At 44.3% G+C, this 25,874-nt stretch overlaps 1 protein-coding gene across 1 annotated transcript in view; it reads right to left on the reverse strand.

Annotated features, from left to right (window-relative positions):
• The window catches only part of LOC126236493 (tyrosine aminotransferase), a 174,745-nt gene that overhangs the window by 61,466 nt on the left and 87,405 nt on the right, over positions 1-25,874 (reverse strand). The window contains exons 2-3 of the mRNA XM_049945848.1: positions 24,877-24,981; positions 24,020-24,087 (exon numbers count right to left, since the gene is read on the reverse strand). Coding sequence (XP_049801805.1) covers positions 24,020-24,087; positions 24,877-24,981 — 173 coding nt within the window. The remainder of the gene's footprint in view (positions 1-24,019; positions 24,088-24,876; positions 24,982-25,874) is intronic.

Below are 25,874 nucleotides of genomic sequence, written 5' to 3' on the forward strand. Positions count from 1 at the left end.
GACCGTCTGCAAAAGCGTCTTATTAACTGAATATCACTCCACACAGACTTTAAGTGATATTGTTCACAGAGGATGATAAATGATCAGTTGGCAGCGGGTAGTTCGCAACGTGAAAGTAAAATTTCCTGGCAGATTGGAACTGTGTGTCGGACCAAGATTCGAACTCGGGACCTTCACCTTTCGCGGACAAGTGCTCTACCAAAAAAATGGTTCAAATGGCTCTGAGCAGTATGGGAGTATCTGAGGTCATCAGTCCCCTAGAACTTAGAACTACTTAAACCTAACTAACCTAAGAACATCACACACATCCATGCCCGAGGCAGGATTCGAACCTGCGACCGTAGGAGTCGCGCGGTTCCGGACTGAAGCGCCTAGAGCCGCCCGGCCACCGCGGCCGGCAAGTGCTCTACCATCTGAGCTACCCAAGCACGACTCACGACTCGCCCTCACAGCTTCAATTCTGCCAGTACCTCGTCTCCTACCTTCCAAACTTCACAGAAGCTCTTCTACGAACCTTGCAGAACTAGCACTCCTGGAAGAAAGGATACTGCGGAGACATGGCCTAGCCACAGCATGGGGGATGTTTCCAGAATTAGATTGTCACGCTCGAGCGGAGTGTGCGCTGATATGAAACTTCCTGGCAGATTAAAACTGTATGCCGAGATTCGAATTCGGGACCTTTACCTTTTGCGGCAAGTGCTCTACCATCTGAGCTATCCAAGCATGACTAACGTACCGTCCTCACAGATTCACTTCTGCCATTGCCAGTACCTTAGTGAAAGTAAAGTTATTCGATTCTTTTTATTATTTTTGTTATTATAATTATCATCATCGATCGCAAATAAAATAATGTTGAACTACGATAATACCGAACACAAACTAGTACAGATCTACAAATGCAGCAACCAGTGACCATCATTGTTAGATGAAGATGTAGAACTCGATCCAGCGAATTGTCTGATCGTCAGCTGCATGGGGTGCTGTTTATAAGTCCCTTCCCCGCTACATCTCCAAAAAAAGCTCTTTTTTAGTTGTGTCTTCAGGGAGTTGTTGGTACTGAAGAGTATGCGACGCTTAAATCTCGACAAATTACAATCTGAATTTCCCGCCATATCGTAGTTTCGCCGCAGTCGCGATTGGCGTCCTTGAAAGCCACAGGCATCTAGTAAACAGTGAGAACCTCCAAATGGCCGAGATGTTACGAACAAGTGCGGAGTAGTACAACCGAAGAGCCGCGATTATCGAAATTCTTCGCGCTGGGCGCTCTTCCACTTAAATACTTCGATTCTTCGGGTACCCGAAATCAACTGCTTACCATATTGTGGCCAAATATAATGCTTCGGAGAAGTCTGGCGATGTTTCCACTAACCCGGCGAGGAAACCTCATTCAAGGAAACGCATGTCACGAACTGCGGCATAATTGAAAAGATTCGGACGCTGATTTCGGAGGAACTGGGGCAATTGCTGAGGAAAATGGCGTCAGTGTTGAATGTCAGCGAGCGAACAATGCGTCGCATGGCAGAGAAGGACCTCACACATGCCATTTAGTCCAAAACTGGCTCTCAGATAACGTTGACATGTTCTGGTCAAAGGAGTTCTGGCCGCGGAATAGCCCGGATCTGAACCCCCTCGACTACTATGTTTGGAGCGTAGTCGAAAGAGTTACCAATAAGAAGAGACACCCTAATGTCGCATCTCTACACACGGCTATTGAAGCAGCATTCGCGAATATGGACAGCGCTGTTTTAAAGAGTGCGTGCGATCGCTTCAGGACAAGATTGGAGGCGGTCATTGTAGCTGAAGGGGGTTACATCGAGTAATCTTACTGTTGAAAGATACCACTACCTATGTCTAAAAGGATTTTCATTTGTATTTTGTTTTAATAAATTTGCTTTCAATAAAAGTTTCATTTGTCCGGATTTAAGCGCCGCACACTGTACACAATGCCACAAGCACTCAATGCGGCATAAGGTCATCCGAAGACCAGTATCAGTTGCAAAGCGATTTAGAAAAGATTGCTGTATGGTGTGGCAGGTGGCAGTTGACGCTAAATAACCAAAAGTGTGAGGTGATCCACATGAGTTCCAAAAGAAATCCGTTGGAATTCGATTACTCGATAAATAGTACAATTCTCAAGGCTGTCAATTCAACTAAGTACCTGGGTGTAAAAATTACGAACAACTTCGGTTGGAAAGACCACATAGATAATATTGTGGGGAAGGCGAGCCAAAGGTTGCGTTTCATTGGCAGGACACTTAGAAGATGCAACAAGTCCACTAAAGAGACAGCTTACACTACACTCGTTCGTCCTCTGTTAGAATATTGCTGCGCGGTGTGGGATCCTTACCAGGTGGGATTGACGGAAGACATCGAAATGGTGCAAAAAAGGGCAGCTCGTTTTGTATTATAACGTAATAGGGGAGAGAGTGTGGCAGATATGATACGCGAGTTGGGGTGAAAGTCATTAACGCAAAGACGTTTTTCGCGCGGCGAGATCTATTTACGAAATTTCAGTCACCAACTTTCTTTTCCGAATGCGAAAATATTTTGTTGAGCTCAGCCTACATAGGTAGGAATGATCATCAAAATAAAATAAGAGAAATCAGAGCTCGAACAGAAAGGTTTAGGTGTTCGTTTTTCCCGCGCGCTGTTCGGGAGTGGAATGGTAGAGAGATGGTATGATTGTGGTTCGATGGACCCTTTGCCAAGCACTTAAATGTGAATTGCAGAGTAATCATGTAGATGTAGATGAAATGCGAGAACTGATCGGATGATCCCGCAGGTTCTTTTCAAAATGAGAAACCTGACAGTTAAACGTAGATGTGGCGTCGAAGATAGGAAGTATGCAAGCTAATACACAGCTTTGTTTGGGCGCCTACTTCACTGCCTGACACAAAAAGTGAAGCACCCAGAAGACATGTTCGGTTGTCAATGTAACTTCGTACACCTACACTCCATTGGCGGGAATGTAAATGATCAGAGATGCAATTCTCTCTGACAGGTAGAACCACCACCAGACAGCATTAGTGTTGTTCGTGTCTAGTGTTGTTACCAAGACTGGTAAGGTGTACAAGTAAGTGAACAGAGTCAGATGTTGAGCGATCGCTGTGAGGGACACGGGCGTACTCGCGTGAGACAGCATTATCAGTACCTGGCAGAGTCTGAAGGAGCTTGATTGTGGGTAGGCTGGTTGAGTACAGATTAGTGGAGCATCGATGTGACAGTGGCCTGATGTTAGACTGGGGCTGGGAACGTGAGGGCGGGCATATTCGTTGTCAAGGTTCCGTCCGACTGCGAGAGACCACCACAAAGGAGATCGCCGTATTGTGCACCATGCACATCGTAACCTCCTCATATCTGGGCCTGCTACCCGGGAGTAAGTCATGGACTCTGTGCAACACGCTGTCACATTCCACACCATTTATCGGAGACTAGCAGAAGCAGGACTGTCCAAGGCGTAAGCTGCCGTTAACAACAAAAAACAAACGACTGCGTTGTAAAGGTGCCATGAACGGGAATCATGGACTGCCGATGAATGGCACTGCATTTTTTTCAGCAATTAGCAGCGGTCAGCGGTCGGCGTGTATGGCGGCGACCTGGCGAGAGGTCCTAGGCTATCAATGTTTTGGAGAAGTACAGAAATGTCACTGTTGGCGTCATGTTGCGGGCAGCCATCAGGTACGACTCCAGGTCTAGATGGCATGGGTCTTCATGTGTTTCCTCTCATACGGCAGTATCGTAGTGCGATTTTTCAACAGAACGATGCTCCTCCACATAGGTCACGTGTCTCTATGAAATGTATGCGCAGTGTTGAGAATCTTCTGCGGCCGGTAAGATCCCTGACAGAACATGTGTCGGTCCAGCTCGGACGACCCATTTCCAGTACCATGGACCAGTTGAACCAGTCGCAGACCAGCTTCCCTCAGGAGAGGATACAGCCGCTTTACGAAACCCTTTCCAACTGAATCAGTGCATGTATCCAGGCCAATATCATACTGGTAAGGAAGTTCATACTTCCGTGTTCTTTATTACGTTTGACTCGAATTTTTAATCACTGAAATAACATCATATACCCTCTCAATTCGTGATGTTCATTTCGTTTCTTCCTCCACTTCTGAGAGCTCCACTATTTTTGTCACGCTATATACTGGGTGATCAAAAAGTCAGTATAAATTTGAAAACTGAATAAATCACGGAATAATGTAGATAGAGAGGTACAAATTGACACACTTGCTTGGAATGACATGGTGTTTTATTAGAACCAAAAAAATACAAAAGTTCAAAAAATGTCCGACAGATGGCGCTTCATCTGATCAGAATAGCAATATCAATAACCCAAGAACAGTCTTAATCGCATTTATTATTGTTATAATACCGCCAACCGGTTTCAATCCGACGTAGGGGTCATCTTTTTGGCGTTTACACCATTGGTCGACTGCTGGTGGTGTCACTCCTGTCTACATAACGGCCGTTATGTAGACAGGAGTGACACCACCAGCAGTCGACCAATGGTGTAAACACCCAGAAGATGACCCCTACGTCGGGTTGAAACCGGTTGGCGGTATTATAGCAATAATAAATGCGATAAAGACTGTTCTTGAATTATTGATTAATCATACTAATCGCTGCTTCTCTCCACAACCATGTTGTCCAAAAAGAATAGCAATAATTTGCATAACAAAGTAAGACAAAGCAAAGATGATGTTCTTTACAGGAAATGCTCAATATGTCCACCATCATTCCTCAACAATAGCTGTAGTCGAGGAATAATGTTGTGAACAGCACTGTAAAGCATGTCCGGAGTTATGGTGAGGCATTGGCGTCGGATATTGTCTTTCAGCATCCCTAGAGATGTCGGTCGATCACGATACACTTGCGACTTCAGGTAACCCCAAAGCCAATAATCGCAAGGACTGAGGTCTGGGGACCTGGGAAGCCAAGCATGACGAAAGTGGCGGCTGAGCACACGATCAGCACCAAACGACGCGCGCAAGAGATCTCTCACGCGTCTAGGAATACTTTTTTTTTTGGTTCTAATAAAACCCCATGTCATTCCAAGCATATGTGTCAATTTTTACCTCTCTATCTACATTATTCCGTGGTTTATTAAGTTTTCGAATTTATAGTGACTTTTTGATCACCCGGTATACACATTCAAAGACGAAAAAGAAGCCGACGTACCACGAAGGAATTATCCGAATGGGACGGCAATCAGTAGATGTGATGTACATCTACAGACAAATAACGGATTACAATTTCAGAAAAATTGGATGATTTATTCAAGAGAACGAGCTTCACAAATTGAGCAAGTCAATAAAGCATTAATCTATCTCTGGCTGTTATGTAAGCAGTTATTCGACTTGGCATTAATTGACAGAGTTGTCTGTGTTCTCCTGAGGGATATCATACCAGATTGTGTCCAGTTGGCAAGTTAAATCGTCAAAATCCCAAGACAGCTGAAGGGCCCCTACTCATAATTCTCCAAAACGTTCTCAGTTGAGGAGAGATCAAGTAAGAAGAGAAGCCATGTGCATGCGGGCATTATCTTACTGAAATGTAAGCCCAGGATGGCTTGAAACGGAGCATAGAATATCGTCGATTTATTACTGTGCTGTAAAGGTGCCGCTGATGAGAGCAAAAGTGATCCTGCTACGAAATGAAATGTCATGTCAGAGCATCATTCCTGGATGTCAGGCCGTATGGTGGGCTTCAGTCAGATTGGTATTCCACCGCTGTCTGGAAGATCACTAGACAAGTCTTCACTGGTCACCAGGGCTCAGCTCGAAGTAGAATTCATAACTGAAGACAATTCTACCCTAGTCAGTGAAATTCCAGGCCGAAGATGTGATTTGACACGCCCTGGACAGTTGTGGGATACCAACCTGACGGGCCGACAACCAAGACTAATGGTCTGGGGTGACATGTCTGTTCACAGCAGGACCCCTTTGGTTGTCATCTGCGGCACCCTTACCGCACAGCGGCACGTTAACGATATTCTGCGCCCCGTGTTGTTGTCCTTAATTGTAGGTCATCTTGGGCTTACATTTCAGCAAGATAATGACCGCCCGCACCCAGCGAGCGTTTCTGCTTCCAGTCTTCGTGGTTGTCAAACTCTACTTTTACCAGCAAAGTCGCTTGATCTCTCCCCAACTGAGAATGTTTGGACATTTGTGGCTAAGGCCCTTCAGTCGTTTTGGGATTTTGACGATCTAACGCCCCAATTGGGCAGAATTTGGCACAATAGCCCTCAGAAGGACATCCAACAACTTCATCAGTCAATGCCAAGCCGAATAATTACTTCATAAGGGCTAAAGGAGGTCCAAAGTGTTATTGACTTGCTCCATTTGTAAAGCTCTTTCTCTTGAACACATGAACACATCACCAAATTTTTCTGAAATTGTGACCACTTGTTTGTCTGTACATGTACACCACATATACCCATTTCCGTCTCACTCGGATACTTCCTTCATGGCGCGTCTTTTTTTTTTTTGTCTTACAATGTACAAACTTGACCTGTTATTGTAACTGAGGTAAAGGCTAGCTCATTAGCCTACGGTTTTCTCTCCACATCACCACAGATGCATGTTGCATGGCTTCGGCGCCATTTACCTTGTGCTAAACATTGGTTGGTGCTGACCAGATGTTGCGAGATTGACAGCTGACTGCAGCTAAAGTCTGAGCAGGTTTCGCCGTATTTTGACTGTAAATACAGAATGTTGAAGAACCCATAAATCTCTGATGTCATTTATGTCACATGGAGATAGAGATGCCTGATCTGTACTCTTGTGACAGTCCTCTTCAATATGCAGGAACCTAGGCCACTGATTATTGATTTTTCATCCACGATTATTTTTTACGGATAATATCTGATCCTCATAACCTTGGGCGCTGGTGCTGTAGATAACTAACACATTATCACACTTTGGTACACTGACCCCAACAAATTATATTCCTTCTGCTCTTGTTACAGTCAACGAGGTACTTCATTTGCACCCTACTTTTGTCCAGTTGTCCAGGGTATATACCCACATGAGTGAACAAAAGTTAAGTGAAACCAAGGAAAGAGAGCATATATCCTGAACATGATGTCGAGAGGACTACAGAACAAGGGAAAGTTTAATTATATAACGTTTCACACAGAGCAATGTTGAAAATATGTGGTTCGGAAATCACTGGAAATTAAGAAAAAATTAAAAAAGAAAGGAACAAAAAGTAGTTACTCGGGGATATGGCTACCCCAGTTGCTAAGAATGAGCTGTGCAAAGGTCTAGAAGAGTTGTCTGTAGCGGGCCGGCCGGTGTGGCCGAGCGGTTCTAGGCGCTTCAGTCTGGAACCCCGCGACTGCTACGGTCGCAGGTTCGAATCCTGCCTTGGGCATGGATGTGTGTGACGTCCTTAGGTTAGTTAGGTTTAAGTAATTCTAAGTTCTAGGGGACTGATGACCTCAGACGTTAAGTCCCATAGTGCTCAGAGCCATTTGAACCATTTGTCTGTAGCGGTTGGCTGGGTTAATTGGTCTCCCCAATGCGTTCCAGAATCTGTATGTTGGATTCAGATCTAGTGTCCCTAATGGGCAGAACACGTGGTGGATAACTTCCTCCTGTACATGATGAATGTCTTCTCTGTGGACTATGGCCGCGAGGGATTAGCCGAGCGGTCTAAGGGCTGCAGTCATGGACTGTGCGGCTGATCCCGGCGGAGGTTCGAGTCCTCCCTCGGGCATGGGTGTTTGTGTTTGTCCTTAGGATAATTTAGGTTAAGTAGTGTGTAAGCTTAGGGGCTGATGACCTTAGCAGTTAAGTCCCATAAGATTTCACACACATTTTAACATTTTTTTTCTGTGGACTATGCAATCTTTCGATAAAATAATGCACCTTGTCATACGACTGGAAGTGTCAGCATGTGGCCGGAAGAACAGGATCAGTACTTCAAAGTTCATTTATGGCTTTCAATTTAACCAGATAATAACGTAATTGAACAACCATGGGACAATCTCCAGTACTGTGTTCGCAGAGTGGATCTTCTGCCTTATACATACGCCAGTCACATTAATGTGGCCACCGCCTATACTCGACGTCAGCATGCAGTAAACACCCACAGAGATAGATGGCAGCACTAGCACTGGAGGATAATTAAAACATGCTGGGTGGACACGGAAAACAGTGCAGTCATTGTCATAATTCGGATACAGAGCGATTCATGTGATGTCCAAAAGGGCATGACCATTGGTTTTCAGGCCAAGGGTGGGAGCATTTCCGAAACGGATAAGTTTGTAAACTGACTGCATATTGCTGTAGTTAAAGTATACCATCCATGGCAAAATGCGCCATGCCAAACCGGCTTCGAGGCAGCTGTGGTTCACCACAGACCACAGATAACAGGGGTAAACACCGGCTGCGGAGATGTGTACGGGCGAACAGACGTGCAACTGTTGAGCTACTGACTGCTCAGATGAAAGACAGGGCTAGCAACAGTGTCTCCTCAACCACTGTTCAGCAAACATGGCTGCATATCGATCAGCACAGTCGATGCCTGGTTCACGCAGCCAAACTGGCTGCTGTTCACTGGCGACGAAAGCTGGAATTTGCACGCCAATAACGCATTTGGACGATCCTTGAGTGGCGACAGGTGGCGTTTCCAGATGAATCAGTTTTTATGCTCCATCGGACTGATGGCCGTTGGCGTCTATGGCGTGAAACGTCTGACAGCAAACACCATACAGCTGGGACGGAGCGTTATGGGCTGGCGAATGTTGTCATGGAACTCCGTAGGTGATATTGTCGTTCTTGAAGATACAATGGATCAAAACAAGTATGTATCTATCCTTGTGGACCATATCCACCCCTACATGCAGTTTGGTTGTCCTGGGCACGACCGCACCTACAAGTAGGACAATACAACGTGTCACAAAGGTCACAGAGTACATGCATGTTTCGGAGACCACCAGGATCAGATTACCGTACTTCCCTGGCCGCCAATATCGCTTGATTTAAACGCAATCGAGAATCTGTGAGAGCATCTCGATTGGGCTGTTCGCACCATGGATCCTCAACCAAGAAACCTAGCGCAGCTGTCCACGGTGTTGGAGTCGACATGTCTCCACATCGCTGTCGGTAACTTCCAGAAACTCGCTGAGTATTATCTTCCTGCGCGTCTCACAGTCGTCTGCGCTGCAAAAAGTGGTTATTCAGGCCTTTGACAATTTGTCACATTAATTTGACTGCACAGTGTAGCTTTCGATACCTGTGTTAAATACCACAGACAGCTTGGCCCCAATGAGTTGTGGAGACATGATTAAGCTACTTCCACCTGGTGCACCCTACAAGTGGCGGTTACTCTGGTCAGTAGATACGAATCAACACTGCATGATAGGAGAGCGAAGTGAATGAGCGCAGCAAGCAGTAAATCTCCATATGTATAAGTATGTGCTTACAGTGGATTGCCAGGCCGTTTATCAACCTGTGAAAGGATATATATTTGCGAAATCTTCAATATTATGGACCAGTACCACGCAAGAGGTTGCAGGAACAGAAATTAAGCGATTTGTCTCGATAGTGTAGCCTGTTAGAATCGAGGTCGCCTCGTTTCGCCTCCCCACTTCTGTCCTGTCGGTTTAGACATATTCCATTTTCGGTGCCGCCAAGTGATAAGTGTTCCATCACAGTCACATGTCCTAAGATACAGAGGACTTAGTTCTGCACAATCGTACTTTTGCATTTCAAGTGATCCAGTTGGTTTCTATGGCTGGAGTCCCTCAGTTGTAGGTACATTTCGTGTAGTTGATAGACCTTTTCTTGTTCTTAATCTAGTTCTGTCCTCAACTGCCCTGTTTCTCTGCGAATACAAAAGTACAGCAATATCTCGAAAGCTGACGTAGCCTGCAGACTGGAGAGGACATTGAACGAACTAGCCTACAAGTCTCATGAGGACTACGACCACTTGTTAGGGTTGAGATTATGAATAGCGAATTGGGCTTGCACAATCTGTGGTGGAGCAGAAGGTCATTGCGTATTTGTGGATGAAGTTCGGTTGCCTACCTCACTGTAATCGTGCCTGTTTTCACTCAACTTTTCTTTCGTTTGCCGACATCCAATTTACAATTTATGTAACATATATGTAGGTGTATTGCTGGTTAAAAGTGATGATCGTGACGTACTTCACTCCCAGGTATTCTGAAGAGTTTGAAGTCCAGTACTCGACCGCATCATTTTCAGACCGAGACGAGCATCCTCATATTAATATAAATGGCACACAGCCTTTTGCAAGCTTAGACTTAACTGGTTTGTACTGTAACTGCTACACGATTAACTCTAACTGACGAAGACTAGATCAACATTCAAAAAGCTGTTGTTGGCATCCGAAAACGCTGACTGTTCATTAAATGGATGTTACAAAGAACTAGAGACAATGTACACATTTGCGTATATAATTTTCCTGCGTTGTACGCTGACGACATAGCTAATGGACTTCTATGACAAATATTACTATTTGGAGAGCCTGATCAACTCACAACAGTTTACCACTATCCGACAACACAAGTACATACTGTTGTTGTTGTTGTTGTGGTCTCCAGTCCTGAGACTGGTTTGATGCATCTCTCCATCCTACTATTTCATGTGCAAGCTTCTTCATCTCCCAGTACCTACTGCAACTTACATCCTTCTGAATCTGCTTAGTGTATTCATCTCTTGGTCTCCCTCTACGATTTTTAACCTCCACGCTGCCCTCCAATACTAAATTGGTGATCCCTTGATGCCTCAGAACATGTCCTACCAACCGATCCCGTCTTCTAGTTAAGTTGTGCCACAAACTCCCCTTCTCCGCAATTCTATTCAATACATCCTCATTAGTTATGTGATCTACCCATCTAATCTACAGCATTCTTCTGTAGCACATTTCGAAAGCTTCTATTCGATTCTTGTCTAAACTATTTATCGTCCACGTTTCACTTCCATACATGGCTACCCTCCATACAAATACTTTAAGAAACGACTTCCTGACGCTTAAATCTATACTCGATGTTAACAAGTTTATCTTCTTCAGAAACGCTTTCCTTGCCATTGCTAGTCTACATTTTATATCATCTCTATTTCGACCACCATCAGTTATTTTGCTCCCCAAATAACAAAACTCCTTTACTACTATAAGTGTCTCATTTCCTAATCTAATTCCCTCAGCATCACCCGACTTAATTCGACTACATTCCATTATGCTCGTTTTGCTTTTGTTGATGTTCATCTTATATCCTCCTTTCAAGACACTGTCATTCCGTTCAACTGCTCTTCCAAGTCCTTTGCTATGTCTGACAGAATTACAATGTCATCAGAGAACCTCAAAGTTTTTATTTCTTCTCCATGGATTTCAATACCTACTCCGAATTTTTCTTTTGTTTCCTTAACTGCTTGTTCAATATACAGATTGAATAACATCGGGGAGAGGCTCCAACCCTGTCATGCCCCTCTATGCTACGGTTAAGACGGATGAACCTGCATTCTTGACAGACGGAAGACACATGTGTGACGACAGAGGTGTGAAAGCCAAAGGTCTCGGGAGGCTGCGCAGAGCCGGCGGCAGGAAGCTGTCGCCACTCGCCAGTGGCCAGCCGGAGACCACGTGGTGGGTGCCAAGGCCGCCGCGGCTCGCCGCCAGCCAACAGGTTCCGCGTGTTTGCCTTAGTCGGGGCGTGCCCAGCCACGTGCGATGGTCACGCCACTGCCCCGCTCCTTGTAGCTCACTGCGTCTGTGCCCTCGAGACAGTATGTTCAACAGTACGTGTCATTTTGTAGTTAAAATACACACATCAAAAAAAGTTTTCCATCACCTCGGTTCCGAGAGTTCCGGAACCTGTACAGAAAATTGGAATAGAGAGCAACATAAACACCATTTCCGCCCTTTTTATTACTCATGAAAACCACACATTGCATGTTGTACCACCATACAGCGAGACCTTCAGAGGTAGTGGTCCAGATTACTGTACACACCTATACCTCTAATACCCAATAGCACGTCCTCTTGCTAGATGCATGCCTGTATTCGTCGTGTCATACTCTCCACAAGTTCATCAAGGTACTGTTGGTCCAGATTGTCCCACTCCTCAACGGTGATTAGGCGTAGATCTCTCAGAGTGTTTGGTGGGTCACGTCGTCCATAAACAATCCTTTTCAATCTATCCCAGGCATGTTCGATTGGGTTCATGTCTGGAGAACATGCTGGCCACTTTAGTCGAGCGATGTCGTTATCCTGAAATAACTCATTCACAAGATGTGCACGATGGGGGCGCGAATTGTCGTCCATGAAGACGAATGCCTCGCCAATATGCTGCCGATATGGTTGCACTATCGGCCGGAGTGTGGTATTCACGTATCTTACAGTCGTTACGGCGTCTTCCATGACCACCTGCAGCTTACGTCGACCCCACATAATGCCACCCCAAATCAGCAGGGAACCTCCACCTTATTGCACTCGCTCGACAACCTGTCTAAGGCGTTCAGCATGGCCGGGTTGCCTCCAAACACGTCTCCGACGATTGTCTGGTTGAAGGCATATGCGACACTCATCGGTGAAGAGAATGTGATGCCAATCCTGAGCCGTCCATTCAGCATGTTTTTGGGCCTATCTGTACCGCGCTGCTGGGTGTCGTGGTTGCAAAGATGGACCTCACCATGGACGTCAGGAGTGAAGTTGCGCATCGTGCAGCCTATTGCGGACAGGTTGAGTCGTAATACGACGTCCTGTGGCTGCATGAGAAGCATTATTCAACATAGTTGCGTTGCTGTCAGGGTTCCTCCGAGCCATAATCCGTAGGTAGCAGTCATCCAATGCAGTACTTGGGCGGCCTGAGCGAAGCATGTCATCGACAGTTCCTGTCTCTCTGTATCTCCTCCATGTCCGAACAACATCGCTTTGGTTCTCCTCGAGACGCCTGGACACTTCCCTTGTTGAGAACCTTTCCTAGCACAAAGTAAAATTGCGGGCGTGATCGAACAGCGGTATTGGCCGTCTAGGCATGGTTGAATTACAGACAACACGAGCCGTGTACCTCCTTCCTGGTGGAATGACTGGAACTGATCGGTTGTCGGACCCCCTCCGTCTAATAGGCGCTGCTCATGCATGGTTGTTTACATCTTTGGGCGGGTTTAGTGACATATCTGAATAGTCGAAGAGACTGTGTCTGTGATACAATATCCACAGTCAACGTCTATCTTCAGGAGTTCTGGGAATCGGGGTGATGCAAAACTTTTTTTGATGTGTGTAAATACACTATACTAGGGGTGGGCAAGAAATCACGCATCTGTTACAAATTACACTGACTGAGAAATCGCCGTTTTCACAATTACTTTACAGTATCTGACTGCAGTTTCAGTCGCAACTAGAAGTTGCAAGTAGTAAGAAAAAGTAGCAATTCACATGCCGCCTAATGCTAACTGCTGACCGACTTTCTTACTTCGTTCTAAGAACCTCGAGTCTAACACTATGAAATTATAACCTAACTATGCATGAAGAATGAACCAAGAAGTTCTACATCTACCTCCACATCTAAGTGATTACTCTGCTATTCACGATAAAGTGCCTGGCAGAGTGTTCAAAGGATCACCTTCAAGCTGTCTCTCTACCATTCCACTCTCGAACGGTGCGCGGGAAAAACGAGCACTTAAATTTTTCTGTGCGAGCGCTGATTTCTCTTATTTTATCGTGATGATCATTTCCCCCTATGTAGGTGGGTGCCAACAGAATGTTTTCGCAACCGGAGGAGAAAACGGGTGGTTGAAATTTCATTTCGCGTTATTAACATTCTACACATTTGTTCTTCTTGTTTACATATACTGAAGAGAAAAAAATGCAACACCAAGGAGGGGTTGTGCGACGCAAACGAAACTTGGACGGCGGGTTTGTATATCTGGAAAATGATGTCTGTTAAATTTCGCGCCAGTCGCATAAGAGTAACGCTAAGTAGCGCCATTAAGAGGATGCAAATCAGGTTTGCTTTACATAACACTGTAACGGTCGCGAGCGTTAGTTAGTTTTGAGATTGAACGTGAAGAGTTGATGTTAGTCAAGAATGACTAAAAGTCGATAAAGAAGACACTATCAGCACCTCACTGAGTTTGAACGAGGTCGTGTAGTAGGGCTACGAGAAGCTGGATGTTGCGGAAACACTTGGCAGAAATGTTGCAGCTGTACATGATTCCTGACAGCGGTATTCACGAGAATGTATAGTCGCAAGAAGACCGGCTCCAGACGGCCATGTGGTACTACTGAAAGAGAAGACCACTGTGTTCAGCGTATGTTCTGGCGCATCGTACTGCACCTGCAGCAGCGATCTGAACAGCAGTTGGCACCAAAGTAACACGAAGAACTGTTACAAATCGGTTACTTCAAGGACACCTTCGAGCCAGACACCCTGTAGCGTGCATTCCACTGTCCCTAAACTACCGCCATTTGCTATTTCTGTGGCGTCAGGCGAGAGCTCATTGTAGGGCAGAGTGGAGGTCAGTTGTACTTTCTGGTGAAACCTGGTTCTCCCTCGGTGTCAGTGGTGGCTGTGTGTTCGTTAGAAGGAGGCCAGTTGATAGCCTACAACAAATCTGCAATGCTATACACACCGGGCCTACAAGTGCATTTGTAGTCTGGGATGCAATCTCGTATGACAGTAGGAGCACTCTCGTGGTTATCCCACGCACCCTGACTGCAAATTTGTACGTAAATCTGGTGCTCCGGCCCGTTGCGCTGCCATTCTTGAGAGCATTCCAGGTTGTTTTTTTCCAATAGGATAAAGCTCGGCCACATACCGCTATTGTAACCCAACATGTTCTGCGGAGTGTCGACATGTTGCCTTGGCCTGCTCGCTCACCATGTTTGCCTCCAGTCGAGAACATATAGGACACCACTGGACGATAACCCCACCGTCATTCACAACCGGCATTAACTGTCTCCGTATTGACTGAGCAAATGCAACAGGCATGGAACTCCATTCCACAAACTTATATCCAGCGCCTGTACGACACAATGCATGAGAGTTGCATTCAACATTCTGGCGGTTACACCGATTATTAACGTAACATCATTTCGCCTTTGCGATAGCTTATCTTGCGCTTACGTTAACTTGTGATCTTGTATTGTTAATCACTTAAAGACATTACTTAGACAACACATTCCCGAAATTTCATTATACTACATTAATTATTTTTTGGTGTTGAGATTTTTCCCAATGCGTATTTATTTCTCACTATAATAATCCTGGCGACGGCCACCTTTCGCCCAACGATGGACCAGTTTGTTGATACAGTCACTGGAGAATGTTTGACTGTGCAGACGGAGTCACAACTTCACCTCTGCTTGCAGCGCCTCATCACTACCAAAGTAAACTCCTCGAAGATGTTCTTTCAGTTTCGGAGACAGATGAAAATCAGAGGCGTCCAAGTAAGGACTCTATGGAGGCTGATCGATGACACCGAACCCAATGACAGTGAACTCAAGACGTTGGATTGTTGCAGAAGTCGCAGCTCTCGTGTGTGGTCTGGCATTGTCATGCTGAAGGAGAGGGTGGTCCATATGTGGACGAACCCTTCGAATTCGAAGCTCGATTACAGCATCCTATTTCTCACTCATCGACATTTTTATATTACACGTCGCCATGTTACACGCTAGAATTCGGAACCCTCTTGCGCCAGGTGCTGCAACTTGCATCAGCGAAGGGGGAAAGCCGACCGAGTAATATGCATGACAATGCGTCAACCAATATTGATAACAGAATGAATTCGGAGACATTACTTTCCAGCACGCCTTGGTACTTATTGTACAGTAAGATGAATCACATGATTAAATTTATAAGCGATTTGTGGATAAAGAGCGTGCGAAATTTAGTATACAGAGCTGAACTTTTGGCAGAAAGAATGGTTCCAGCCAGGCTGGGCACCGAGCCAAACTAAACTTCGATGACGGATGCGGGAACATCACCCGACAGTTCATCATAGTGGCAAGCGAGTGCCGGCATGCCGGTCCCTCGGCAGTCCACCGGCAGATATCTTCAGTGGATGAGAGATATGGAATACACACTGGCCAGAACAACAGTCGAACAAATTCTACATCAAAGTAGGCCAGGACAGTCAGGTAACATGCGGTCTTTTGTTAGCTCCTTGAAAGATGACATAGCGAATACCTTAAAGGTAGAGCATAACCGTCAGCCTTAAAACAACAAAAATGCAACGTCTTCTGTCCAAATTACTGGCAGAGCGAAGCAGAGATGATCGTGTCGGCATGTCATACCATCACACCATGTGCTGGACGAGTATGATTATGACGAATTCACTCTGGCAATGTCCTCAGATCCTCCCCACAAGGATACTTCAATTCTGATGCTCTACGCAGAACCAGGACGCGTCTGAGAAGGTGACATAATTCCACTCGTGTGTCCAGTATTGTTGGTCGCAGCACTATCGGTGCGCCCGTCACTGCTGCTGCGTCGAGGGAAGATACAACAATGGTCGCCATGCTGACAGTCGGTAGTGTTCCAGACGTCGTCGAACTGTCCGTTTGGAAGCCTGTCTGTCCTCCACGTCGCTAGTCTGATGTTGTTGTAGAGATCCCATATGCCGCTCAGTATGGCCTTCCTGAACCAGTCGATTTCATATTGCCATGACAGTTGTGGGATGCCAACCAATGCGTGCAGCTTCATCGTGGAATGATGAACTGCAATCTCGACAGGCCATGATGCTAAGCTTCGGATTCCAACACGTACTAGTAGATCTTTCTCCTTCATACACGAGGCATAACATGGTCTCCCCCACAAAAAAAAAAAAAAAAAAAAAAAAAAAAAAAAAAATAATAATAATGCATTACCTGAATTAGAAATCAATTCCATAATTTTCCTTGTGGACGCAATGTAGATGTCGTTACTCTTACCTGCTATGTGCAGTTGTGCTGAAATGCTTAACCTTTCTCGTCTACAAAACTGTACTTCATGTCAATTTGACGTTTGTTGCAGCCTTCATAATGTTACAGTCTTAATGGCCGGCAGTGTAGTCTGCGGACAGTCGTATGGTCACTTCTAATATACAGGATCTCCCCAAAATGTTGGGAAAAAGTTCGAGGGGCTGTTGAGGGCGTCTGGAGGAACAAATCGAGGATAGGAACCTGTGTCCAGAAACGTCACCCAACAACGCTACGGAGCGTCAAAGTTATAGACGCTGGCGCCTGCCCATAGGCCACCCCTTCAGCAGCAAACGTGACTTTGTACTCTGACGGAACGTAAGCGTAACGTCTTGCAATGTTGTTTGCTATTCAGTGATCCTGACTTTTTGGGATGATCGCCAGTGGAGGAGATAGAGCTGGATGCTGCAGGCTTTGTCTCCTATCAATGCGATGTTCTGCTGCCTTGGTGGATGATAGTTTTCATCTGCAGTTTATTTTTCTACTCTGTACCGAAAAAAATTGGAGATTTTGGGGGTTTCAGGGGAGAAATAGATTGCGGATGGAAATCCATACATACATATCTGAAGGAACATTGCATAGTTCTTAACAACAGAGGCACTACAATATCATATCATCCCCTGATACGAGGCAGCAACTTTCAATTCAAATGTCCTCCCCTGCACATGAACTACATAATGTGTGTACGAGTACAAGTTGTGACGCAGGAACGACGACATATAGAAGTTTGGGTCTGGCCTTAAGACGTGCACGGATAGCCAAAGTGGTTGAGGTGACCGCTCATGTAAAGTGTGGAATCCTGGCCCGGCACAAATTTTCATTGTCGTCACTCCCTCATGCAGCTAATGGTTGTTGGTATTCGCAGCTATGAATTTTTTTCACGTTCTCCACTAGCGATCGTTGCAATCAGCTGCGATCACTGAATAACAAACAGCATTGCGAGATGGTGCTTTCGAGGGGTATTTCTGACGTCAGGAGTAGGTGGTCTTACATGATCAGCCAAGTTTCATCTTCCAGTATGGAAAACATAGAGAATCCGTAAATGCCTTCCGTTGCATGGGCGTGGTTTAATAGTTGAGTCATTTTCGGTCGCGTATGTTGGCAGTTTGCGAATAATCACACATTCTACAAGCGAGACATCAAATTAGATTGTAGAGACAAGTAAATTTTTGCGCGGAGGTGTTTAGTGAACGAGGTGCACTTGACGAGGTCTATTTGAAGCCAATACATTATATTTGCTTTCGTAGAAATGTGTGGCGTTTTGTGTAAAATTTTCTCTATTCACTTTGAACTGTATTCTTATTTTATTGTTGTGAAGATTATTGGCGAAAGTTTCTAGGAGTCACTGGAGGCAGTGTACTACGAGTAAAATGTTAGATCAGCTTAGTGGTCGGATCTCGGACTCTTCCTCAGAGTATCTGGACCTCCACAGAGCGTTTAATTATTGACTTTGCAATAAGTGAGACGTTTTGTGCCATTGGTTCACAGGTCAAAGCGAGGATTTCGACCCCTATCTAGACAGATTTTACAAGGGTAGCGGTGCAGAGAATTTACCGGGGTCCGCCAATAAACATTTCCGAGTATATCTCCAGAGCAGTCCGTCGCAGTGTGTGTCTTACGCGCCTCGTAAATTCTGGCCGCAGCTGCCGGTAGAAATTCGTCTGATCTCAGAACGGAACAGACACTACTCCTGATGACGCGCCTGGTGCGTACATTTATATGAAGTAGAGAATGGGGAAAGAAATGGAAGGGATGTGTGGGACTTCGTGACTTCCAGTCGCTCAGGGCATTGTGGTAATGCAATGGCGAAAGACACTGCTCAAAGATACGGCACCTGACGTTTGTTACAGCGAGAGCGCACTAATAGAGTCCGAAATCCTACGGTAATTAATAAATCGCGAGCAAGGGGTTAACAGATTACGAACGTTGCATTGCAGCGTGCGAGAAGTTCGAAGTCTTCGGCGGTCAGGGACCCCGTTCGGATGGCAGAAGCAGTTAAGGCAGGTGCTCGTGATGCACAGTAAATCCGGGTTCGAGGCGCGGTCTGGCGCTGATTTTTCAACTTTTGCCATTTCATTACCACAATGCCCTGTGCGGCTGGAACTCACGAATTCCCGACCCCCAATCCCCAACCTCTCCCATTCTTTCCCCATTCTCTATTTCTTATAAATGTGTGCACCAGCCACGTCATCACGAGTGGTGCAACAATGCCGTGCTAACAACAGGCTCATCTTTCATGTCATTCGCTTACTGTGTTCTATATTTATTGCTGTTTTCGTGTTGTTTTTTTATTTTATAGAAAGACATGAAGCTTCTGATCCACAAGAAATTTGTCTACCTGTTAACAATAATTCAGTTTCTGACTAGTGCAAGACGTGATTGAGATCTATTACTACTGGACATGATGCAGTGCTTGTGGGACAGCCGCTTCTACGAAAAACGTCGTTGGTTCCGTCCTCCCGAGAGGGTGCACTGTAAACATGATTTTTGTTGATTGTAAAAATCTGTACTAAAAGCAAACTATGTTTCGAAATCAAATTTATTTCATCCTGCCTCTCTTTTGCTGTATCTTTTTGAATTTGTCTTTCCCCTCTGTACAAAAATACACCACGAAAGTTGCATAAACAACAGTTTCTTTTGTGTTAATTCACATTAGGTAAACAACAATTTCTTTTGCTTTAATCCACATTAGGTTGCTAAAGTCCACGTTATAACGACTTTAACGAGTAATCATCCGAAATGAATGATGATGCCAGGACTAGGACACAAACCAGGATTTCTCGTTTTCCTCGAACAGTCGCCACAATTCAATATTTGTCTGCCTCTATCTATGGGTTTTATGCATCCTGCAAAGCCTACAAACACCATGACCAAGGTTTCCATGTTATCTCCCTCGCTACAGATTAACTATTAGACCTACAGAAGAATATGAACAGAACCATTTTTTAGGGATACGTTTTCGCTAGAGGCCGTAGTTTTCTAATTATTCAAGAAAAACATACAAATGTGACTTTCAAATGCGTTTTTCTTGAATAACCCGATAACTGTGGTGTCCAGCGAAAATGTATTCAAGTACACAATTTAACTACATTATATTTCCCACGCAAAAGGTTCTGTTTATATTTTTAAGGACTAATAGTTTATGCGTAGCCTAGCGAGAAAATATGAAAATCTCGAGCGTGGTTTTGAACGCGTTGCAGGTTGCATAAACCCATAGATAGGGACACCTGAATCATGCTATACCATTTGGTGCCATTAGACTATCGATACACAGCTCCTGGATTGATCAAAATTCTCACTGATGCTCAATGTCACCTTCAAAGGCTAAACACAAATTTACAGAATTATGACATAGGGTTAAACTGATTGATTTCAGTTTCACAGCAACATAGGTAAAAGAGACTGTTGAGGGTAACACCAGTCGCAGTTTTCAAGTGACTATACTGAGCTTGTGACTGCATCGATATAACCATGTATTTTCTTATTTTAGTGAAGGAAAAAGGATCACCTGATTGCTTGTCTATAGCATGTGTGGCAAACAGCTAGGACACCAAAACCATATTTGGGACAAGAGAGGTTTGAGAGTCCCATCACTCATGTTGTTTTAGGTTTTCTGTGCTTTTGCTAAATTATTCATGAGACTACAGAGTTCCTTTCTTCAACAGACCATAGCTGCAACCTTCCTCATCGGAGCTCGTGCTCCATTCCTAATGACGTCGACATCGAAAGCATATGTACGTAACTGTTGTTACTAGTTCGAGAAGTTTGCAACGTTAACAATTGGCTACAAATAATCACTTTTCCATAATTTAATTGTAAGCAGCTGTGATTTAAGAAGCGATTTGGATAAGAAAGTGGAAGATAGGTTTATTTTTGATAATTTGAAGAAAATACAAAGAAGGATAGAATGCAAGAAGTTATATATGCCTTTGTGTATACGTAGTTCATAGCATGTGATTCAGAAAACACCAATTTAGAAAACCTGTTCTACCCTTCTCCCTGCTGCATTTGTGCCTCTATCTACAACACAGCGTTTAAAAAATTTTGCTATCCTGTCATCATCCGACTTGGGTCAACTTTGAAGAGTCAGCCCTTGAATATTCTCAAACTAGAGTCAGTTACCAAGCTCAAGTCTTGCACACATTTAGTATCAATCACACAAACGGTTATTCCCACATAGATTAACATACAGTCCTAAAGATGTTCTGAGTTCCCTTCGCCCGAAACGTATAACTTAAGCAGAGAAGAAGGATGGAGAATAGCACAACATTATAACGGATTTAAAATGAAATATAATGGTTTCCTAATCGCGCAGCTAAACAGTTGCATCGCCACACAGGTATCAGACGTAGAATACATTCGGAAGATTATTTAGATTGCTATATTTTATAACGACAGTGGAATCTGTTGTTACTGGCAACTGTCGCGTCAGTAGTGGTTGAATTTACTGATGTGGGTATCTACTTTCTAAGTGCTCTTCCAACAAATCTGGCTATTCCATTCCCCTTTCCTAATTCTGAATTTACGTGTTTGTCTCATTTCATGTAGCTCCTCAGTACTAACGCAAAATATTTAATGATGTGACGTGTTCCCGAACTTTGCCACCAACGTTGTAATCGGATACTATCGGGTTCTTTCTTTTCCGGCGAGCTCTAATTACACACACTTAACGCTGTTCAGTACACCAAGTGGAACTATTACTTGCGTTGTTCAGTATTTCCTTCATATAGCGATGATACTTTCCTATAGGGCTCCCTAATGACTTTCCACATCTATAAGACTTTAAACTCTGACAATCGTTTTGTTAGCTTTCTTAAGGGAGAGCTTCCTGCCAGTGCCCTATTGTTTTGAAATATAGAGTGAGTTTGTAGCTTTATTACCTTTTGTTAATTAATGTTTTGAAAAGCAGTGTCCCTTCTCCTCTTTGTTGGTTGAGATTCTCACATTTTCGGGTCCATAAATGATAGCCATCCGCTCGTACTGGACGTAGCAAACGTAATACGTTTTCGTGCTTAAAAGTGTTTCAAATCGCCACGTCACCTTAACCTAGGACGGAAAGGAATGAAATGTACTGCGATTCAGGTATTTTGTACCCTGTGTCTTTCATATTTCAACTGCATACGCTTTACGTATGTGATATGTAAGTGGGGAAGCAGCCTGATACTTTTCCAGGCGGATGTTCGAACTGCCAGTAACGGAAAGCACGCCTACACCGTACTAAACCAACGGTCTGATCGATTCTATTCCGGACTGATTCACTTTCTTATACCGCAAGCTATCTCTTGGCCCATTACGGTACAAAAAGAGCAGGTTTCTTTTTCACAAGCATAATATTATTTTGCTGAATTTTTGCATTAGTTGTTAGCCCGTTCAATGTCTGATTTCTAAGAGTTCTATAAAGCTTGCCTCTAATGTATACGTCATTAAAAGAATCGTCAATCTTTCCACGGTGTTTCACATAAAAGAAGTGTCACATAAAACCACAGAACTGGATTACGATGAAGTGCTTCCGTTCTCTTAGAGTTTGAATTCTGGAGGTTGGAAAAATCTTCCTCCCCAGAATTTGGGCAAAATGGAGAGGAAAGGTAGTTACAATTCTTAGACTATGCTCAACTCTCTTGAGTTAAATATGAAACATTTTCGAAGAGTCTTGTGAAGTGATGGCATCTGGCAATGTTAATGGTGATGTTTCAGTCGGATGGAGACGTTATGCTTTACTGTTCCTTCGCTGTTAACCTGGAGAAGAAGCCCAAGTATTGGAATGTGACTACACTCTCCCCACCCGTTGCATTCCATACTCGTCCATAACAACACAAACTACCGAGCTTAATGACCATATTCGACAGAAGCATTATCATACGTTAGGTTGAGACTCAAGTACAATGTTAGACGTCGTTCTGTTGGGGGTTCCAACGTACCGTCAGACCAGCTAATATTAAATTTTCTTACGTTTTCCTCACTTCCCTAAGGCAAACATTGAGGTGGTTCAAAAATGGTTCAAATGGCTCTGAGCACTATGGGACTTAACATCTGAGGCCATCAGTCCCCTAGACTTTGAACTACTTAAACCTAACTAACCTAAGGACAGCACACACATCCATGCCCGAGGCAGGATTCGAACCTGCGGCCGTAGCAGCAGCGTGGTTCCGGACTGAAGCGCCTAGAACCGCTCGGCCACAACGGCCGGCTATTGAGGTGGTGCTCTCGAAAATGTCATGCTCGATTTCCTTCCCCATTTTGTTCAACTGTGTTGGCACTCTCTCCCGAGGCTGATATGAAAAAGTCCTTAAACTCTAATTCTCCTTCCTGAAAAGAGAAAGACAGGAGACACACACACACAGAGAGAGAGAGAGAGATAGAGAGAGAGAGAGAGAGAGAGAGAGATGCCACAGATGATAGCTTTCAAATACCCTACTCTCACCAATGCTCGTTTAACGGAAAGTAAAACCATAAACGAGTGTAAAACAATCATCAAGATTAAGATCGGCTTGAACGCTATAGTATTCTTCAAATATGATCCTATTGACTGAGACATCCCTTTACTTGTCGCTAATACGTAAATCGATTAATCGTATTTGGAATGAGAGAATCTAGAGCTCAATTTGGAAAGCAAGAAACGACACCTTTGGACATTTCCCTCACACACAGAGAATTGTCACAGGGAAATTTCACTCAATGGCCACAAAAAATTCCTTGCAACAGGCAGCAGTTGGTAGTCTAAGACTTACTCATCAAGCAGATTGATTTGATTAGATACCTCAAGTTACATTTAACTGTATGCCAGATAAGGTTAGTATCCTAACTAATATTTGAATTGCATTACTGTCACCACTGTCTGCACACCACAACCACCGCCACCAGCGCAACCACCACCGTGAGACAACCACTATGACGCCCGATACCACTCGTTCACAGCTACCTAGCGATACGCCGTGACATCGGGACATACTTCCGTTAACAACTGTGGTTACATCCATTGCCTTGGAAGCTTTTCCAGTTATGGATAAGATGAACTTCCCATAACATCAAAGCGAAGCTTTTGTTTTTGGAGTCGGTGATGCATTCAAATGAGCTATGCTGTTCTGGTTACCTTGGCCTCAACGTGCACTTTCTCTGTCGAAGAATACCTCGCCACTGCTTCGCGTGCCTCCAGATGACCTGCGTATAAGAATACTTCTATTAGTGCCACACAGCATCCGTTGGACAGTGAGCGTCAGACTTTATAGTAGGTACTTTATAGGCGGGCAGGTGGACTTCGTTGTTTCAAACACATTTTTGGGGTTTCCATATTCTTCACACCTACTATTCCAGTCACAAAGGCTATAACTTACTTCTAGATGTGATAAGAACCAGCAATCACTTTGTTTCATTCAATTTGTAGCCAAGGATGATAGCGAATACTTTGAATACATTGTCCGTGATACGTAAACAACAAGAGTCATTGACAGTTCTACAGTCAAATCTTCCTCTTTTTGATGTCATTTTGTCCATTCTACTTATAATAAAAGAAAAATATCGTATTCGTTGTTTTCCTTCGTGTCTACAGTAAACGAAAGTTGAGGGTTTAGTGGCAGATAATAACAGTTGAACTTCAAGATGGCCAAAATAGAAGTGGCTCGAAAAGTGTTTTCGACGTTTTATATCAACTTAATCAAACCAACAAAGCTATTATCAGACACAGGGGTAGACACAGTTGCGTATGAGAGCAGCATGTTAACTAAATGTAAGTAGGGTAACACATTTCGTATTAGAATTATAAACACTCTTCGGGTCAAAATTATTTTGCCATCGAGTACAGTTATACGTATCGTTACCGTCACAAACCACCCTTGCCTTCGTGCGTCTACAACGGCCACTACTTGGTTGTTAAGGTAAAAGGTCCCATGCAGACCAGTTAATGGCTGAACTGTGGTATATTAGTGGGGGAAGAGCAGTGGCGATACTAACCGACAGAAGGGCCGTAACCGTGGTAGCTGCCGGAGTCGATGCTATCGTGCAGCGCCTTCACCACTTCTGGTGCCGGCCGAAGGTTGCCGAATGTCGTAGGGTCACCTGCAACAAAGTTTATTTTTTATTTACTTAAAATAAATCTGTTTGTCTGGTGTACATTCGATGCAATACCATATTATGTAAGTTGTACTCTGATGGTTTAATTATATATATATATATATATATATATATATATATATATATATATATATATATATATGTCCTGGCCGGCCTGAGTAGCCGAGCGGTTCTAGGCGCTTCAGTATGGAACCGCACGACCGCTACTGTCGCAGGTTCGAACCTGCCTCGGGCATGGATGTGTGTGATGTCCTTAGGTTAGTTAGGTTTAAATAGTTCTAAGTTCTAGGGGATTGATGACCTCAGATGTTAAGTCCCATAGTGCTCAGAGCCATTTGAACCATTTTACACGTCCTAACAAAAGAAACTGAAGCAATCAAGGGGAGGAAGAAACGAAATGAAACTTTACGGTTTGTTATTTCCTCGATTACAAAATCAAGTCAAATTTATAAAGAACTTGGCAGTATAAACCCACTTATCAGTTTGTCATCGCAACTTCTCTGATCTGGGTCCACACACTCCCCAAGCTGGCCCCCAACAGCTGTAACTGGTTCTTGATATCCTGGATACTGGGATTGGGGCAAAGCTGACGTTCGAGCTGGTCCATTCACGTCTTATCAAGGACATATCTGGGGCTCTTGCCATCTACGGGAGTACTTCAGCATCACGCATACAATTCATAGAGAGACGTGCCGCATGTGAACGAGCGTTGTCCTGTTGAAAAATGTCACCACAATGATAACACGTGATTCGTAACGCATGAGGACGCAGGATGTCAGTGACGCACCGCTGTGACGTCAGGAGCTCTGTCAATCGCTACCAGCAATGACCTCAAGTCATATCCGATGGTTACTCACACCATGATGTCAAGAATAACA

This window comes from Schistocerca nitens, chromosome 2 (assembly GCF_023898315.1).
Source record: "Schistocerca nitens isolate TAMUIC-IGC-003100 chromosome 2, iqSchNite1.1, whole genome shotgun sequence".
Taxonomy (NCBI): Eukaryota; Metazoa; Arthropoda; class Insecta; order Orthoptera; family Acrididae; genus Schistocerca; species Schistocerca nitens.